The sequence below is a fragment of the Phyllopteryx taeniolatus genome, chromosome 1 (genome assembly GCF_024500385.1).
Source record: "Phyllopteryx taeniolatus isolate TA_2022b chromosome 1, UOR_Ptae_1.2, whole genome shotgun sequence".
Lineage (NCBI taxonomy): Eukaryota > Metazoa > Chordata > Actinopteri > Syngnathiformes > Syngnathidae > Phyllopteryx > Phyllopteryx taeniolatus.
In genome coordinates, this window is record NC_084502.1 from 37,205,479 (window position 1) to 37,225,387 (window position 19,909).

The 19,909-nt window shown below is 42.3% G+C and overlaps 4 protein-coding genes across 7 annotated transcripts; 3 read left to right on the forward strand and 1 right to left on the reverse strand.

The window, feature by feature from the left end:
• Positions 1–967: 967 nt before the first annotated feature.
• Positions 968–1,728, forward strand: mrpl49 (mitochondrial ribosomal protein L49). Its single transcript, XM_061792961.1, has one exon. It carries the CDS (start codon positions 1,035–1,037, stop codon positions 1,542–1,544), a length of 510 nt encoding a protein of 169 aa, XP_061648945.1. The 5' UTR covers positions 968–1,034; the 3' UTR covers positions 1,545–1,728.
• Positions 1,729–2,731: 1,003 nt separating this feature from the next.
• Positions 2,732–10,378, reverse strand: haus7 (HAUS augmin-like complex, subunit 7). Its single transcript, XM_061748359.1, has 10 exons — positions 10,364–10,378; positions 10,170–10,328; positions 6,619–6,734; positions 6,458–6,528; positions 5,129–5,190; positions 4,853–5,037; positions 4,654–4,762; positions 3,748–3,963; positions 3,562–3,664; positions 2,732–3,011 (listed from the first exon to the last, which is right to left on the reverse strand). Exons 1-10 carry the CDS (start codon positions 10,376–10,378, stop codon positions 2,926–2,928), a joined length of 1,122 nt encoding a protein of 373 aa, XP_061604343.1. The 3' UTR covers positions 2,732–2,925.
• On the forward strand, positions 10,368–13,869 carry las1l (LAS1 like ribosome biogenesis factor). Its single transcript, XM_061792916.1, has one exon. The coding sequence runs from the start codon at positions 10,534–10,536 to the stop codon at positions 12,244–12,246; it is 1,713 nt and encodes a 570-aa protein (XP_061648900.1). The 5' UTR covers positions 10,368–10,533; the 3' UTR covers positions 12,247–13,869.
• A 1,874-nt stretch (positions 13,870–15,743) lies between these two features.
• Positions 15,744–19,318, forward strand: crebzf (CREB/ATF bZIP transcription factor). 4 transcript variants are annotated; one of them, XM_061793000.1, is made up of 5 exons: positions 15,744–15,935; positions 17,623–18,164; positions 18,265–18,425; positions 18,598–18,672; positions 18,940–19,318. In XM_061793000.1, exons 2-3 carry the CDS (start codon positions 17,683–17,685, stop codon positions 18,311–18,313), a joined length of 531 nt encoding a protein of 176 aa, XP_061648984.1. In that variant the 5' UTR covers positions 15,744–15,935; positions 17,623–17,682; the 3' UTR covers positions 18,314–18,425; positions 18,598–18,672; positions 18,940–19,318. The 4 variants fall into 4 exon arrangements, with proteins under 4 accessions (XP_061648984.1, XP_061648966.1, XP_061648975.1 ...); XM_061792982.1 differs by having other exon boundaries at positions 18,968–19,318; XM_061792991.1 differs by having other exon boundaries at positions 18,265–18,672.
• Positions 19,319–19,909: the final 591 nt, after the last annotated feature.

The following is a 19,909-nucleotide window of genomic DNA, read 5'->3' on the forward strand; positions in this document are numbered from 1 at the left end:
CTGGGATAGGCTGCAGCTCACCTGCAACCCTAGTGAGCATAAAGCGGTACAGAAAATGGATGGCTGAATTGCTTAATTATAATTAAATTCTCACACATGATTGAATTAAATGAGCATGAATAACTAGTTCATGAATAAGATGGCAATTAAACACATTCTTCCATGATCCATCCGTTTTCTATACCACTTGCCCTCATTAGGGTTGTGGGTATGCTGCAACCTGTCCCAGCTGAGAGGTGGGGTACACCCTGAACTGGTTGCCAGCCCATTGTTGGCCACAAACAAACAGGCATTCATATTCACATTCACCCATTTTTGCTATGTGAGGATAAACGTGGAGGGAAGCCACTTAAGCATGAGGGAGAACATAAAGCAAACTCCACAAAGAAAGTCCGGAGCCAAAGGTCAAATCCAGAACACCAGAAATGTGAGCCAAACGTGAAAGTTGAATGCTGCATACTGTATAAGCCTCTTGATGTTTGATATTTAACAATGTCAAATGAGCCACATTTAGACATCACTATGAAAAATCATCATGACATTTGATGAAAACAGTATTTAAAACGTTTACCCATGAATTAAAAAAATAATAATAATTTTAAATTGTATTTTATTTTATTTTTAATGGGCAGCACGATTTGGGAGAGGAGACTTGCGATTGTTGTGACGATATCGTTATACAGTATGTGAGTGGTGCGCTGCGGTGCTCACCCAAAAAATACTCCAGCACATCCACGTCATACACATACTGGAAGCAGTGCAAGCCAAGAGAAATTGTACAAACCTAAGAGAATATACTGTTGGCAATAAATAAATACAATTTCTCGGGACAAATATTAGAATGAGGTTGAGATCAGCGGTCAGCGCTTCTGCTAGCCAGAAGAGAACGCTCCACTTTGGGGCGGTGTTTCAACATTTTCCGGCAGGGGGCAGTGCAGAATGGGGGAACTCCTCGACGCTAAACTGACTACTGGAAGCTCTTGTATGACTTCCGCCGCTCTCACAGGTCAGACACCGACCGTTCCTGTTCAGTCATGGCGGCCAACTTCGCCATTCGTTCGGTGGCGCCGCGACGAGTCTTTGGTTTACAGAGAGGGTCACCGGGATCTCCTATTTCCGTGGTGGGCCTCAGGTCCCTTTGTGCCACAAAATGGCCAATCCAAGAGTCGACGGAGGAATATGAATTCGTCGAGCGGCTCCTCCCGCCGTCTCGGGTTCCCACTCCCCCCAAGCACCTGGGACCGACCCCGTCTGGCTGGACCCCGCCGGCAGAGTCCCCGCCGTCTCTCCCTTACATGATACGTCGCTCCCGCATGCACAACATTCCGGTCTACACTGACGTGACCCACGGTAACCGCAGGATGACGTTGGTCCGGAAGGTGGAGGGCGACATCTGGGCTTTGGAGAAAGACGTGAAACGGTACCTGAAGGACGTGACTGGCAAAGAAATGCCCACTCAGGTCAACGAGGTGACGATGACACTGAAGGTGAAAGGCCATTTTGATAAGGAGCTGAAAGAATGGTTGAGCAGGAAAGGCTTCTGAAGGAGCTTGGAGGGAGACATGCTCGTGTGTGACACTCGTTCAGCTCTGCCTCGCACCAAACAGACGCAGCTTGGAGTCCGCGAAACTCATAAATGCATAGCAATTATTTGGTGCATGCCTGTAAAAGCCATGGCCGAGTTGCTGGTAATGACTCCAGATGTCCATAAAGCATAACATCTGTAAATATGTCTTGTACTGTAGCTCATTCCTTGCATGCACAACATGTAAATACAGTACAACTATTCCCTTAGGCAGTGTGCTGACCTCCACCAAAGCAAAGATGAACAAGCACCAAATTGTGCGCCTTACGTATAGCAACTTGTTTTATTTTAAATGTCTAAAATGTAAAATTAAGTATTATAGTAGCAGTATAGTATTTACGTATGCACCTTTGACACATTCAAAGTTGTAAACGGCTACAACCAAAATGATTTTTTTAAATGCACGCAAGACCCTATTTGCAGAAAAACTCAGTTATTAGTCTTTGTTCTTTTGTGGGAAAATACTGTCTACAGTAGTACAGTATGTTTGTAAGTGTTGAATGTTGTGATCCTCTCTCGCTTCCCAAGTGTTTTAGGATCATACTTTGTGGTATATTGGTACAAGGTCCTTTTATTGTCAATTCTTCAATATGCATAACACATACAGAGGGTTGAAATTACGGTACTCAAGGGCCCGGGGTCCTACAAAAGATATGGTTTAAACTATTAATACAGTTAATTATAATCACTTAAGGGGATTATTATGTGTCTATTATTCACAGATTTTTAATTTTGAGTGCACTTAAAAAAACAGCAGTTTTACTCTGACACTAAATACAGTACAAATGATCATTGAAATTTTAAATGGAATACAAAAACGTTTGTAATTTTATCCCATTTATGAGAAAAAACATTTCATCCCTACAATGCATGTATTATTTACTTTTACTGATGAAATATTTAATAAACCGTCACAAGAAGTGGAAAAATCCACTACATTAAAACAAGATGTACATTTATGGCCAGCTATACGGAGCAAAGCTATTACTGAATTCCAGTCAAGTCACAACCAAATCCAATGCATTGAACCATTCATTTTGTTGGTACTTTGCGCTGTGACATCACAGGGTTGCTGAGCAAATAATAACAGCATTTGTATTAAAGATGTCACATAGTTTTGTCAAATATGATTACAAATTGCTGCTGCATTGTTTTGGCTTCACAGAGACAAGGTGCTGTAATCCTAACTAGTGCAGATGTCTCATTTGGTCACCGTCCAGTGTTAAATAGCCTTTATTTTCTCAGATTAAGTACAGAACAACAACAGAATTACACAAATACATGTAAAATAAAAGGAAGCCATGCCTTTGGGGGGGGGGGGAATGAGATGACTGATCCATTCATTTGTTCATTGTTGGCTCCACCGAGGAATGAAGGCGGGAGACAAAGTCTTTGTAGCGTGTAGTTAGTTCATACAGTTGATCAGCTGAGAATCACAGAACAATAAGAAATGTTTTAAAGAATTAAAACATCCAAATCATGGAATGCACAAAAGAGCCAGATTGAGACCCAATGCAGATTATAAATAAACCTGTACTGATCTGCAGAGGCAAATTTTAAAACAGGGATACAATATGCACCTGTATGTGTACATACATACATACATTTAATGGATCATACTGTCAAACAAAAATGTCACAACGTATATACTGTATACACGTGGTTCCACATTCACAAATTCACAGACTTTTTGGATCCTCCGTTATTTGCTGAAATTCAAACTCGTCAGTTACACGCAGATTTTTGCTCTTTGTGACAGCGCTTGGGGCCTATCCCCCGCGGATAGCGTGGGTTCACTGTGCTGAGTTTGGCCGCGGCGCATGGCTAGCTTTAAGTGAAATTGGACATTCAAGTTTTGCTTGATGATCCCTCGCGGCACACTGGAAGAGTGGTTGGGAATCACAGCTATAAAATATGGCAATACAGACAATGATAGGAACCAGTCTCAGGATGTATGATGGGCGAGCAGCACTCACATAAAGTGCCCTTCTTTCCTTGGCAAAGCTTTGCTCGCAGCTGGCTCACTTCCTGCTTCACAGTCACCGATGCGTCAGATACTTCGTTCAGCATTTCCAACTCCTGCACAAGAGCCATCCAAGTGAGCACCTGCTTCCAGACAGGTGATCATCTTCTGCATACACTGTGTGTGTGTGTGTGCATACCGTGTTGCAAGCTTGCAGGAGTTCATATATTCTCTGGAAGACCTGTGTCTCTGCGCTAAAGTTGGGTGTCTCTCTCGTACAGCAAGCTCTCAGGTCTGTCTCATACACGTGGCAGAAAGTGGTCATCAGCTGCTGGAGGTCACACATTGCCACACGCAGCGCGCAGGGAGTGAAGACACGGGCGCTTGGCACCTCATTTGTTGTCAGGAACTCACACTGAGTTGAGCAGAGCAGAAAGCACTTTTGGCATTAGGGCAAACATTATCTGCCCTATTTCTAAGATTAAAGGGCCCTACGCTGGGCAAAGATCCAGAGCTATTTTCAAGCAACGGCCAGACTACACTGTCTGAAACAGTACCACGCAGCAGCACTATCATGCAGAACAACCCACAGCCCTTGTTATGTCAAAGTCAAAAGGTAAGCAGGGCTGCAATTGATTTTTTTGGGGGATGTACAGAGTAGCGTTAGCTTCTGCTAAGCGGTATTTAGGTGATTGCTTGGTCGGTGAAGTTTTCGACACGGTGCTGGTGAGAGTATTTGTGTTTAGTCGTGTGTCCATGCACCACTTGCACTTAATGTAGTGTATGAAGTTCTACCTCCATGTGTAAAAATACTTTTAGTGTCTGTATGGGCATTTTTCTCGCATTTCTCTTCTCTATTGGTCTTCGCCATCTTCCCGCTTTGTCAACCAAATAGCTCTTCTTCCATAGTAGGAGGTGGTGCCACATTAACGCCCGTGTATCCCTTGGGCTTCACAATAAAATAAACCATTCCTAGATGAAGAGAGAATTCCTTGAGCATTTCATTTACTCGAGGTACTCGAAATACCCAAGTACTCGTGGAGCCCTATGTGAAATAATTGATTTGTCGATTATTAGTGACTCAGCAGCCTTATAAAGGGCATACCTCAGACTGTAGCTGCTCTAGCATGGAGCGTGTAGACTGAATAAGAGTGGCAATGCTCTCAGCATTGTCTCCTCTTGGCTTGGTCGATTTGGGACCCTTGTATAAAGCTCTGTGATAGAAAGAGAGGTTGGGAAGCGCATAGCTGGTGAAGAAAACGCACACACACACAAAGAAAAAAGACTCGAATTGCGTAACATACATGACGTTTGAAAGACAGGGGTCCAGCGAAGGCGAAAACATTTGTGTAAGATGAGGAAGATTCTCGGTAGCAAATAGTGTCTGGAGCAGCATCTCCACATCATGCACAGTGGACACACTGCAGTCCGAGACCACATCAAGAAGTTGCTCCAGGAACTGAAGTTGCTGGTGGCAACTTGCATCACCCTGGAAGAAAAATTGGAATGAAAACATTACAAGGACAAAACAAGATCATCAAGAGGACACATTGTTGGCCTCATACTGTAAGTCGTCCCACCTTGATCAAGTCCAGACTGTCTCCTTTACACAGCATCATGTCCTGGCCAAGTGCAGCCATCCCTGTTTAGAAGGACAGAACACATGCAAAACTGCTGCTATGGCAACATCCACACTAATCTCTTGAGGTCACCATTGTTTACAAGCCAGCAGTCACAAAAAGCCACCCATTTATCTATTCAAGGTTGTGATTTTTGACTGTCCACAACTGAATCAAACTGAAGCTCAGCCAAACAAGAGAGCTTAAAGGTCCCATATGCCGTCATCTTTTTTTAAAAAAAGTTAATCATTTTGAATCCCCTTTTATCGGGTTGGCAGGATAATTTAGGTTTAGAATGGCCAGAAATTTATTTTTCAAGCTATACTTAGTCTTTTAACACCTAGGACTTGAGACAGCTGGATTTCTTATTAATATGCGACATGTAAATGAGCTTCGCTCTGATTGGATTGCTCACCTTCCCTAATTAAAATATGGAAAACAGCTTTGCTACGATTGGCCGTTGGCGAATGGCGATATTTCTGCGGCCCAGCCAAGCATTTGTAGCGACCTCACGTTCATTTTATTCGATGTGGAGGGGTCTTGCTATTATCGTGAAGCATAATTCACCAAGCGTTGGATTGTTGGCCCACTACTCACAACTCAGAGCCTCACAGAGGAGGGGACGTGTCATGTGGGTGAAGTAAAAGAGAGGAGGACATTTTGAAAGTGGGTGCCATTGATTCACTATAACGTCACCGGCTTGTGGTGCGGCGTTCATCTCTCGCACACATTTTGCCAACAGTGACCGCTGTTACATTCAACAGTATAAATATATTTCAATATTGCTGTAAACCACAACACATGTATGATTGAATATACTATATTTGCATGGCTCGCTCGCTCCAAACCCAGAAATACACTTGCAGCACTGTGTGAAAGCTTATTTTGCAAAGCCATCCTCCATAAAATGTGCCCGAACACATTACAATTCCGGTTCCGAAATGCTTCGGAATCTCTTCCAAAATAAATGGTAGGCATTTATTCCTTAACTCCTGTGAGTTTGGCAGGTGACGCAAAGTTTAAGATGCACAAGATGCAGCCTTTTCCCGAGATGAGTGGGCGTGTAGCAACCACAAAGTGGGCAAGTACTTGAATAACGACTTAACTTTGACGGAAACCTGACACGGTCGTTTTGCAAGCTTTATGCGTTTATCGTCTTTTGAATTCAATCCACAAACCGCATAGATGTCAAATTTAAACCAGGTCCCAGACTCATTTTGACCTACTGTATGTTATGCATAAAACAGTAGGATTGTGATGACATGGGACCTTTAAAGACAAAAGTGTTACCGTTTGTCAATAGATCAGGGTCTCTGATTCTTGATGCCTTCTCTTTCAAACTGGCAAAGTTTGGGTCAATACTGTGAAGACAGAAGTGGCCATTTTAATACAGCTTTCTATCTAATGACGTGCATGCTAATAGGTAGCGATGTAAGTCGCTTTTTTGTAACCTGCAGCAGATCCAGGTCAGTATGTCGGTGCGAAGCTGGGATGGAGTGCAGAGTAGCTGTAGCATGTCGTCAGACTCCTGTATGTACACACCTTCCAGCAAGGGACAGGGAACAGCCTCAAGAAAGACAAACATTTCAATCAATGACATTTCTGTTCTGGGGAGGATTTATTTAACCTTCATTTATCCAGGTAAGGCAATTGAGAGAAGATTCTCATTTGCAATACCAATCTGGCTGCAGGTAGTAGAATAAATAAAGCAAAAATTAAAATTATCTACTGGAAGAAATCACTAAAGAAATGAGCAGACTGAAATAAAACAAAACAAATGTTTGAGAAATCCAGAACAAATGTAGACTACAAAATAGGCAAAAAAAAGTCTTTAAAAAAACAGCTGGGGGTCACATCAAATACTGTACATACAAACCAAACGGTCAAGAAATATTTTCATTTTACATAAAGCAAAACGGGTTCTGGATCATACTTAACTCTGCATACTGTTCTGTTATATAGTCTTGCCATGTTAGCTACTGTGCAGAGAGAGACTTGGGGCAATAAATCATACCTTCACAGGATGCAGAGATGAAACAGGAATGTGACAGTCACCAGGATGTTCACTTGAGAATCTAACTGATTATTGTTTAGTTATTATTTAATGCAGCCCTATGGCGCCACAAGCCAGTGCAAAATGTAGGCCGGTCCCAAGCCCGGATAAATGCAGAAGGTTGCGCCAGGAAGGGCATCCGGCTTAATACTTTGCCAAACAAATATGAGTGAACGAATTCTGTACCAGATCGTTCGTGACTCGGGTTAACAACGTCCGGCACGGGCGTTGTTAACCTACAGGGCACCGGCGGAAATTCAGCTACTGTGGGTCGAAGACGAAGGAAAGCGGGTTCTTAGGCAGAAAGAGAAGAGGAAAGCACAGAGCCTAGAACTGAATGTGGGGACTTTGAATGTTGGGACTATGACAGGAAAAGCTTAGGAGGTGGTTGAGATGATGATTAGGAGAAACGTTGATATAGTGTGCGTTCAGGAGTGCAGGTGGAAAGGCAGTAAGGCTAGAAGTTTAGGCGCAGGGTTAAAATTATTTTACCATGGTGTAGATGGGAAGAGAAATGGAGTCGGGGTTATTTTAAAAGAAGAGTTAGCAAAGAATGTCTTGGAGGTGAAAAGGGTATCAGATTGAGTGATGAGGCTGAAACTTGAAATTGAGGCTGCCCCATTTGCACACTGACTGAGGAGTATCTGCAACATTTGTACAATCAACATTGTCCCTCCAGGGAAAGAGGTTAGCTAAGAAGAAGTGGAACACTGACAGGACTGAGGAGAGGAGAAAGGACTACATGGAGATGCAACATAGGGCGATGGTATAGGTGGCAAAGGCTAATGATGACATGTATGCCAAGTTGGACATTAAAGAAGGAGAACGGGATCGATACAGATTGGCCCGACAGAGGGATAGAGATGGGAAGGATGTGCAGCAGGTTAGGGTGATTAAGAATAGAGATGGAAATGTGTTGACTGGTGCCAGTAGTGTGCTAGATAGATGGAAAGAATACTTTGAAGAGTTTATGAATGAGGAAAATGAAAGAAGAAAGAGTAGGAGAGGCAAGTGTGGTGGATCAGGAAATAGCAATGATTAGTAAGTGGGAAGTTAGAAAGGAATTAAAGAGGATGAAAAATGGAAAGGCAGTTGGTGCCGATGACATTCCTGTGGAGGTATGGAAGCATCTAGGAGAGGTGGCTGTGGAGTTTTTGACCAGCTTGTTTAACAGAATTCTATCAGGTGAGAAGATGCTTTAAGTATGGAGTAAAAGTGTGCTTGTGCCCATTTTTAAGAATCAGGGTGATATGAGAGCTGTGGGAACTATAGAAGAATAAAGTTGATGAAGTCTAGACTCAGGACAGAAGTATTTGTAAGCAACAGTATGGTTTCATGCCAAGAAAGAGTACCACAGATGCATTATTTGCCTTGAGGGTATTGATGGAGAAGTACAGAGAAGGTCAGGAGCTACATTGTGTCTTTGTAGATCTAGAGAAAGCCTATGACAGAGTACCCAGAGAGGAACTGTGGTACTGCGTGCGGAAGTCTGGAGTGGCAGAGAAGTATGTTAGAATAATACAGGAAATGTATGAGAGCAGCAGAACAGTGTGGTGAAGTGTGATGAATAGGCTGACAGATGAGGTTAGACTGGAATCCCCATGGACCATGATGTTTGCAGATGGCATCGTGCAGCAGTGAAAGCAGGGAGCAGGTGGAGGAACAGAAAGGTGGAGGCATGCACTGAAAAGGAGAGGAATGAAGATTAGCCGAAGTAAAACAAAATATACGTGCATGAATGAGAAGGGTGTGGGGGAAGAGGGAGGCTACAGGGAGAAGAGATAGCAAGGGTGGAGGACTTTAAATAATTGAGGTCAACAGTCCAGAGCAATGGTGAGTGTGGTCAGGAAGTGAAGAAAGAGGTCCAACCAGGTTGGAACGGGTGGAGGAAGGTGTCAGGTGTGTTATGTGACAGAAGAGTCTCTGCTAGGATGAAGGGCAAAGTTTATAAAACAGTGATGAGCTCAGCCATGATGTATGGATTAGAGACAGTGGCACTGAAGAGACAACAGGAACCACAGCTGGAGGCGGCAGAAATGAAGATGTTGAGGTTCTCTCCAGGAGTGAGGAGGTTGGATAAAATTAGAAATGAACTCCTCAGAGGGACGGCCAAGGTTTGATGTTTTGGAGACAAATTTAGAGAGCAGATTTGGATGGTTTGGACACATTCAGAGGAGAGATTGTGACTGTATTGGTACAAGGACAATGAGGATGGAGATGCCAGGAAAGAGAGCGAGGAAGAAAAACGAAAAGGTTGATGCATGTCGTGAGGGAAGACATGAGGGCAGTTGGTGTTCGAGAGGAGGATGCAGGAGATAGGCTTACATGGAAAAGGATGATGCACTGCGGCAACCCCTAAGGGGACAAGCCGAAAGGAAAAGAAGATGATGATGATTTAGCTATTTGGTAATTGACCATGTTGTGTTTTTGTTATTGTTTGGTTCCTTTGTCCATGGCAATTTCTCAATGTGATGTGTATACATATTATATTATTATCATTTTGTGCCTTATTTATAGTTATTCGTACCTCATGGAAGCAGAGTATGGAGAAGAGGTAGCATATCAAAAGCCTAGACTTCTTCCCACTGCTTTTTTTTTGTTAACATGGAAACTAGAGTTCAGTGTTCCTTTGTCTAAGTACAATCAACCAATACATGGAGGTATAACCCATCCCATTGCTTTTTCAAATACATGCGTACATGTGCATGATTCACCGTAGTATCGGAATATCCAACTTTTTATTTTGGTACATCAATGTTTATCAGCGATAACGACGCAACGCGCCACTATTTGCAAACAGACTCGCATAAAACGATTTACCGTATTTCTATTTGCTTCTCCGTGCGTTGTGAGTCGAAATATTCTCGCTAAGACTAAACAGAAGATAATATGCCCCAAATGTACAACGTGTATTTGATGTTTGACGTTTAAGCGAAGTAAATAACTTACCTGCAGGCGTGCAAAAATTCGTTGAGCCTGCTCAGCCTCATTCGAAACAGCCGCCATGTTCTTCTTCGTTGACAGCGGGCGCGCATGCGCACTGGTGGAGGCGCGGCTATGCGCGCCTCCCCTCTCCTGTCTGCAGGTGGCAGCATGGAGCACACCAGTCTACAATTTTGCCAGCAAGTCGTTAGAAAGCATACGAAGAAGAGAACCATTTCCGAGTGGAATCGCCGTCACTCGCTGGAAAGAAAAGAATAGCTAAACGTTGTGTACCTGTCGTCACGTTTCGGTGTTACGCTCAAAGAGCATCTGTGAGACTGTGGTGGATTGAAGTGTTCCCTCCAAGCCCGCCGCTCACTCCTCCGTCAAAATGAAGAGAAAGGACTCGGAGAAAAAACGCCATGTGGTAGCGTGGATCAACAAAGCCGAATGGGATCAAGTACGGGAATATCTTTACTCCAAGGATTGCGCCTTGCAGAGGAATGGTCTTCATCGGATATCGGCGTGGAAAGCAAGGTATGCCAACAGTACTCCTGTGGCAATGGACTGCACCGCGGACCTGGTGAGGTGTCAGGTGCTGGACCGCTCCGAAAAACTGGACTCTCATGACCTGGTTTTGCTTTATGGGGCTGCCCTGGTGAGGTTTACGAACTTGATCACCGAACGCCAACAAGGAAAAATTGCCCGCCCGTTAAGGAGACTGGCCGGGAACTTGAACATCCCAGAATGGATTATCAATCTAAGGCATGACGTCACTCATCGGAAACTCCCTGCTTTGAAATGGTGCCGAAAGGGATGCGAGGTGATTCTGGAGTGGCTCCAGCAGGAGTATTGGTCCAGACAGTTGGGAGGAGGCCCCAGTGCGGACTGGGAGGCACAGTATGGGCAAGAGTTGGACCTGAAGCAGCAAGAAGATGAGCTCATTGCACGGCAAAAAGAAAAGGAAGCTTACAAGAATGCAAGGGACCTTCTGATTTCTTTTGAAAAGGAGCGATATGATGCTTATGGGGGCCTTCATGAAGGAAAAGACAAAAACACATGGCCTGACCCTTTGGCTGATATGAGCTGGATACTCGCTGAGATAAAACATTTTTCTGAGGAGTTTGATGAGTTGCTCATTGACGTCCTCTTAGAAGATGGTTTCCTAATTCCTACATCTGAACAACTGTCATCGTTAGGCTGTGACACTTCTGATAATGATTGGTTTTGTCCCACTGAGCCCAAACTCCCTCCAGCTTTCCTGCATTTTTGGCTTCCCCTCCTGAAAACACTAAACTCGCTGTGCTTCATTCATCTCTTCCTGGAGAAACTATTTGCTGAACTCAAGCTTCTCTCCAGTGAGCAGAGCAAGCACAGGAAGTACTACATTTCTGGGTGGATCTCAGAAGTAATGCGCTGTAATAGTAAAAAAAGTGACTATCACTTCGAAACAAAGGCACAGAAGAAAGCCAGGATGAAGGACAAGATTTTTCTCCACCGCATCCAGCTGAGATGGCAGAAGCTGCTGTCCGCCTGCCTGGATGCTCCCTGTGCCAGCACGCCTCACCTGCTCTACTTAGTCTTGGAGGACATGGACCATCCTCTTCCAATGGAAACCCAGCAGAGGCTGCTGCAGCTCTGCTCCATCTACACTCGGACAGAACATTCTGAACCGGACATAGAGCAGGAACAGTGGCCTATTTACACACTGGAGAGTTTGCATGACAAGTTGCAGCGTTCAAGGTGCCACGGCCACCCATCGCAGTCGGAACCGCAGAAGAAGCGAACAGGAGAGGAGAACAAATGGTCAAATGCAGAGGTGGAAAAAGCAGAGTTGCTTCAAGGTTCCTCGTGGCAACTGTGCATTGATGAAGTTTTGTGGAAGAATTACCCTCTTGGAAAAGTCCCCGGCCAGTCAGATGTGCCCTCATGCCTGATGGTGGACAATTACTCAACTATGAGCGTGTTTGACCAGCCAGTGGAGTTGGAGAGCAGCACACCACAGAGTGTCTCTGGACCTTCTGCTTCCACAAGAACAGCTGATGGTCTTCTTTGGAGCCACAGTGACCTCAGCAAGCTCAAAACTGGACTACAACTTTTTTGAGTCTCATTAAAATGCTGTAAACTATACGAGCTTGTTGTTAAAAGCCCGTTATCTAGTGGATTACACATGATCAGTATTCTTGCTTGCTTAATATGATAAACATTTACAACAATTGATCATAGTCCTTTATTTACAGATTAATAATTAAGTATTAAATGTCAGAAAATAATACATTTTCAAATGTGTGATCTCAGACCAATAGTCCCAAAACTTGAAAAAGATGTTCTCATGACAAAGCTCTAAGAACTACGCTTTACACCATCAGGATTTTTGGGGCCGATCAGCGAGTTTAAAAAAACGATCACCAATCCGATCATAAGATGGAGCAATGTGTCTTTTTAAATGACCTGTTCATTTACTGTATATATTTGTGTACTTAGTTGCTCCAAAAAATTATATTTACAATACATAATGTATCTTTGTTCATATTTATGCCAGTGAGGCATAGTGACAGAACAAATGAATGGTCTTCTATCAGATGGCAGGAAGTACATACAGTAATTAATGTATCCACTTTTTGTGACATTTTTGTTTGTTGGTGTGCTGTGAGATTTTTCAATTGTAAAATATGTTCCTTGGCTCCATAAGTTTGGAAATCACTACTCTAGTCAGATCGTGTATTCTAATCAGTCAGGTCAAACCAACATTACACCGTGACAGAAATAATGGGTTCCAACTCATTGTAATTAAATTGCTGTATTGTAATCAAATGACTGAACCCACACCGAAACTTTACAGCATGATTCGACAGAACGGCGGCATGTTTTTGTACAACCGTTAGTGCTAGCACTAGCTTGCTAGGCTACATAATGTTTTTGTTGCCTGCTTGCGAGCTGTATAGTATTAAAAGTATGTGAACATACCTGAAGTAAGTCTTAAATGAACCTCCTCTCCTGAGCACCGGCGACCACCAACACGTTTTCCCCCCATTTAGTTCTTATAATACACACAACGCGATCGATTGTTGTTGCCGTGGTAACGAGTGTATCCGGTCACATTTGAGTTGACAAGATAAAGCCCAATGATCCTAAAAATTGGGATGCAGTGGTATCGGAATACAAGATTTTATTGCAGTAGTCTGACAGTGCAATTGTGAAATAGCAAATTTGTCTTTTAGTCTGATCCGGGCATTACGTGTTGTCTGTCTCAGACGTGTTGTCTCTCCCACACCGCAGATATGTTTTATTTATTTTTTAACAACTTTATTGGCCGTCAGATATTTACAGTACTACGTCAAAAGACACGCGAGAAGGCTAAAAATAAACTAGGTTTTGGATTCAAATATACTGTGCACGAAGGCGACGCGGAGTCAATGTCTTTTGAACGGATCATCGAATTATGACATTAAAGACGATCAGCATAAAATGCTAATTATCGGCCGATACCGATCAGGCCGATAAAATCGGTGTAAAGTCTACTAAGAACATTAAAGAATTTTGCTCGAGAGACGCAACAGACACTTTCTATGTACTTTCTTTTTTACAACCATTGCCAAATAAGAAAATGGCATTTTCCTTCTCCACTTTTCATAATAAGCGCCTTTCACCATACAAATGTTACGAGGTGCTGTGTAAAAAAAAATAAAATCTATCCTTGTGGCCAATTAAACGTGTTGGCAGTGCATTTAATATCCATCCTTTTTTTTCTTTCTTTCTTTATAGTGCTTGTCGTCATTAGGGTCTTGGGTGAGCTGGAGCCTATCCCAGCTGATTTTGCGCAAGGTGGGGTGCAACCTGGACTGATCGCCAGTAAATTGCAGCATACATCTAGACCAGGGGTCACCAACCTTTTTGAAACTGAGATCTACTTAATGTGAAGGGTTACCAGTTTGATACACACTTCTGAAATATGCTCAAATTACCTTTAATAATGTGTTATCAACAATTAATAATCTTCATTTATCGAAAAACACTGATCTTGTTCATTATTTCTCACAATAATTAGAAGACATGAAAATTAATATGTAACACTTTATTTCTATAAAGCTCTGCCAGTGTTTACATTTTCAAATGATCACTTCTAGAACATCCACCCATTTTCTGAGCGGCTTCTCACTAGGGTCGCGGGCGTGCTGGAGCCTATCCCAGCTATCATCGGGCAGGAGGCGGGGTACACCCTGAACTGGTTGCCAGCCAATCGCAGGGCACATACAAACAAACAACATTCGCACTCACATTCACACCTACGGGCAATTTAGAGTCCCCAATTAATGCATGTCTTTGGGATGTGGGAGGAAACCGGAGTGCCCAGAGAAAACCCACGCAGGCACGGGGAGAACATGCAAACTCCACACAGGCGGGACCGGGGATTGAACCCCGCTCCTCAGAACTGTGAGGCTGACGCTCTAACCAGTCGTCCACCGTGCCGCCCACTTCTAGAACATTCCTTGAAAATCACAATGTCCCATCACTAGTGAGCTATTTTTTTTAACAGGCCGGCGGGATACTCATGGGGTCCTTGGCCCTGATCTTGACAAACAACCATTCAAATCATCCATAAACCTAAGAAGCGTAGTTTTGTGGGAGGAAGCATGCCACTTGTGAGGCTTTCTAATTCTGCTTAATACTGTTTAATTAATTCTGTTTTATTGATTAAAAATCTGATTGTTGTGAATCAGACGATAGATGTGGCACGATGTTTACACTTACTCACCTTTTATGAACTTCATTTGATGTTCTCAAAACGTTTGAATGCACAGGTCGAACACAAACGTTTCAGTACATTTTGTACAACGTGCTATCTTAACTGGAGCTGAATAATGGCAGAATTCACAGAAGTTGTTTGGTCCTTGAAAATGTATTATTATTATTTTTCTCTCTATTTACTTTCTGTGACTCTTCTGGTCTCTTATCTGTTGCAACCTGCTGATGACGTAAAACACAGTGGTTACCCCCCTTTGAGAACTTCCTGTTTGAAGCCTCACATTGGCAAGGTACTCTGATCAATTGCTTGCCGTTGTCTTGGTCTCAGGATGTCAAATTGTGAACAGCACGATACATGATGACGATGACTGTTTAAATACCAATTGTATTTGAACCTGAAAATCTATTGGATGATTCATGGATCAAACACCTGTTGTGAATTTTGCCCTTCAGTTCCTCGTGAGTAAACAGCAAGTTGTGGAAAGTACTAAAACATACAGTTGAACGTGCATTAAAAAGTTTAGAAGAGGTTAAATTAAGTTCACCTACAGAGTGTATAATGTATTTCAGGTATCTTCTGAAATCTCACCTGAAAGTCCAATATTATAAACTTTGGGTGACTATATACACCTGTTTAGTGCTAAATTCAGGGCATACGTTTTGTGTCTAATATTGTTTTTTCAACTCCAGTACAATATTTCTTTCCAACAAAATTTATAACCAAGATTTAGAGCTGTGATGATTTGCAAGACGTCGAAATGCATGTACACACGTTGTGACGAAGCAGTATCAGAAACATAAAACAGTTGTATTTAAAAAAAATAAAAATAATGTTGACCATTACTAACGTCACCAAACGCAGCGCCGCCATGTTGAAAATTGAGTTGGGAAGTTGCGACTCGCGAGGCGTTCCGGGGTATTCTTCAACACGCCACATTTGGATTAGCTAATTGTGAGCTACCGAGGAAATAATCATACAGTGGGACATCTGTAACCCACGATCACCTGTCTATATCAACGCTACACTGTCCACGTTTGAGAAGAACGGTAAATGTAACGCAGTTCGAAACTGTTGTGTCATCCAGGCATTAGCGCTGCATGGTGCTAGCTAACTCGTGTTAGCAAACGCTAACAAAAACGACGCGGTTGGATTTGGTAACCGCTTCAAAAAGCCATTCTCAACCGTATTTATTGAGCCGTTCTCAATAAATATTCATTATAATACTAAGAAACCACAGCGGCACCTTAAAAACTCCACTGTGACGCACTAAAACTATTCCGGCATAAAAGGGATACGGATCCTCCTTTTTGCTTTAACTAACAGCCGAACAGGACAAAAAAAACAACAACGTTGCTTTACGTGGCTCCTGTAACTACATTTTTCCTACAATACAATCATTTGCGATTAAAATGGATGTTTTTTCGCCCATAGGGTTGTAACGGCTTTGATCCGGGCCTTGTTAATTTGCTCACGGTGCTAACTCTGTAGTTTACGGGGGGGGGGGGAGAAAAACACAATTTTCGTCCAAAATATTAGCGTAGCATAGCGTTTGTATGCTTGAATATATCATACCAATGGTATTGTTAATTGGAATGTACATGTGCTAGAGAGGTTTAAAAAGTACTTTTTGTGCTGTTTCGACTAGTTCCGGTTGGAGTTGAGAAGTAACGTTGTTCAAGACGTTATGTATAGTTGGCCTCACCATGAACGCCGTTGAAAATGTTGGTGCCTTAATACGTTTGCGCTGTTGGGACGCAACATGTCTTAACAACTATTTATTGTTCATTGTAATGTTGTTAATGGTTCAGCAGCACGCCATTTAATATTCTTAATGGTCTCGGGACACGCTGTTCACCTCGTAATGCTTCTGTAAAGTCATAATTACAGTAAATATTCGTACGAAAACCACTAGTAGGCCATAAATATGAAATAAATTTAAAAAATGGTAAGTACGGCAGTAACTGAGCGTGCCTTGTGTTGCATTGCAACATATTGTAATATCTGCCTTACATGGTGATCCTGATTGGCAGCTGTGGCGAACATTTCAGATGAAAATGGAAAGGGACATTTAAACTTGAATGTTGGCTCAAGTCGGAGTCTGTTGTTTAGTGCCTGGGTGTGTTTGGTAGCCGATAGCTGCTCTTGTATCAATGTACATTCTGTTAGTGTTCATGTTAGTAAAGCGACTGAAGTGCAATCAGCGACTGTCATCCTTGATCACATATGAGGGCGTTGCAGTATTCTTACGCCACTGTGAAAATTCATTTAGTACGTAACCACAAAAGCTAGCATAGCAGTTAGTGAACCAAGCCACATTTGTCCAAAAATGATAGTAAATATTTGGTTTTTTTTGTAAACAGGGATGTTTGTGTACTGAGATTCCACTGTGTGTATATAATATGAATGAACTGTCAAATATTCTGCCTTTGAAAATATCCTGCTGCTCATTTTGCACAAAAAATAAAAAATTTAAATAGGTTTATTTATAGTAGTGGTGTACAAATATATGCAGTATCATAATAATGGCAGATTTTTTGATACATCTTGTATTCAGTGTAATTCGATTGTGCAGGTGTATCTAATGAAGTACATGTAGATTGATGGGGCATAGGCAGGAAACCGAAATTGGTGGTATTTGGACCTGCAATGTGTACGTGCAGCCTACGTGTTTTTACTAAGCTGAAAAGTTATTTTACAATGAAATACAATTGCCGCCTTTGTTCATCTTTACAGGTCCAAATTCTGCATCATCTGGACCTCATTCCTAACATTCCACACAACACGCATAACACAATGATAACCAGGAGAAGAGGCAATTGCAACACTGGAGTGACGTCCCTGGAGGTTGAAGTGAGCAGTGCTGTGAAAACTATAGAAGATCTCCCAAGTTTCCCTGAGGAGTTCCCAGCTGATGATTTTGACAAAATGGAGAAGGACCTCGACGAGCAGTTGGGAATAGAAGACCTGGAATGGATTCTTGACCGAGAGACAACCTTGCCAGTCTTCGACACTGAGCTTGGTAATCTTTACAGCGTCAAGAATCAAGATTCCGGAGCTGAAGTGTCATCTGCCCTGAAGATCAGGAACAAGCATCAGCAAGCAAGCCAAGTGATCAACAAAAATGCAGTCGCTGCTAGGTTAAATCGTCTTAAAAAGAAAGAATATGTTCACAGCCTGGAAGAAAAAGTGGACATCATGTCCACGGAAAACTGCATGCTCAAAGCAGAAAACTCTCATCTGACCAAAAGAGTGGAGGAATTGGAAGATGAGACCAGGTACCTGCGAGCCGTGCTGGCCAATGAGAGCATGTTGGCTCAGCTGTTGTCACGGCTGAGCGGTGTGAATGGCATGAAATTATCCTCCTCGCTTTTCCAGGGCGCCGACTCAAACGAGCACGACTACGCTCTGCCACGGAAACGTGTGAAAGTGGAGGAGAAAGAGACATCCGGTGGCGTGTGCCTCCACGTGGACAAGAACCATGTCTCAGTGGAGTTCTGCACTAAGTGTGCAGCAAGTGCAAGCACATCTCTTAAAATGTAGGGTCAAGTACTTACCTCTGATTTCACATATTGAGACATGGCTCAATGTACTGACCACCTCGATGGTGGACGAGACTGTTAAATTAATTATATGTCGGACTTGCTGATAGTGCATGTGTTTGACAACATGTTGGCTTGGGTGCCCGTTACTGCTAAACCTTGTTGACAGTTTCTTCTAGGTAATGGTTGATCTACCATGAGGGATGAATGGCTTTCTGAACACCTTAACCTGCTTGACTCCATGGTAAGGATCAGAGCGGAAAGACATTTTCAGTTATGTTAAAGACATTTTGGTCATAGCTAATTTGTAAAAACTGTTTAAGTCAAAGAATCTCAATGAAATAGTACAGATGATGTATAAATGGCGGTGAAGGTCCACAAAGAGTCATTTTTAATTGGCTTTCAGATTCCTGAAACATTCAGTATTCAGATTGATTTATTATCTTTTTCTTCTTTCAAATACCTCTCTTTGTGAACCGGCACCATAATACAAAAGAATCCTTTCATTTAGAGCCACCTGTTTTTCTTTATTGCTGAAGTGGATTCTGCTGGTGGAGGTTGAAGAGTCTGGACAAGCTGCTGCCACCGTGGCCTGGTATTTTTTTTAAGGTAGTATCGGTAACAATGGTATATGTCATTTAATTTGCCTATTCGCCAGTTTTTCTAGTGAAGAGATTCTTCAATGCTTTTTGGGAGCTCAGTCCAACTCTACCATCACTTGTGATTTTTGTTGTCGTGATAATTGGAGTATTACATTCAGAATCACCCGCTAAGGTGATTAGATTGTCATCAGTTGTAATAAATTGTAAATGTGTACATAATTTGAATGTGTCCTTTGAGGTAATTGGCCTCTGACAAAAGATGAAAAAATAAATCATATTTTAACTATGTTTCAGTCGCAAATATTTACATTGCTTTTGTGTGTACTGTTGATATTAATGCATCTCTCTTTTTCTTTCTGAACAGCAAGCTCTCTCCCGATAAAGATCTTACTTTTCCTCAACATTACAAGTCTGGTCAAGGTTGGAAGTATAAAGCATGCACTGAAAAAGGCCCATAGAGATGATCTTTTACATTTCGGCCATTTTTCAGTTGGAAAGAGTTGAACAGTGGGATGTCCTTAATTCGTGACTGCATACTGTTTTAAGGCATTTAAATCTGAATACTTATGATTTACAACCCCAATTCCAATGACTTTTGGAAGTTGTGTTAAACATTGATAAAAACAATACAATAATTTGCAAATCTTGTTCAACCTATATTTAGTTGAATACACTACAAAGACAAGATATTTAATGTTCAAACTGATAAACTTTTGTTTTTAGCAAATAATCATTAACTTAGCCAAACTTTGTTTTTAGCAAATAATCATTAACTTAGAATTTTATGGCTGCAACACGTTCCCAAAAAGCTGGGACAGGTGACAAAAAAGACTGAGAAAGTTGAGGAATGCTCATCGAACACCTGTTTGGAACATCCCA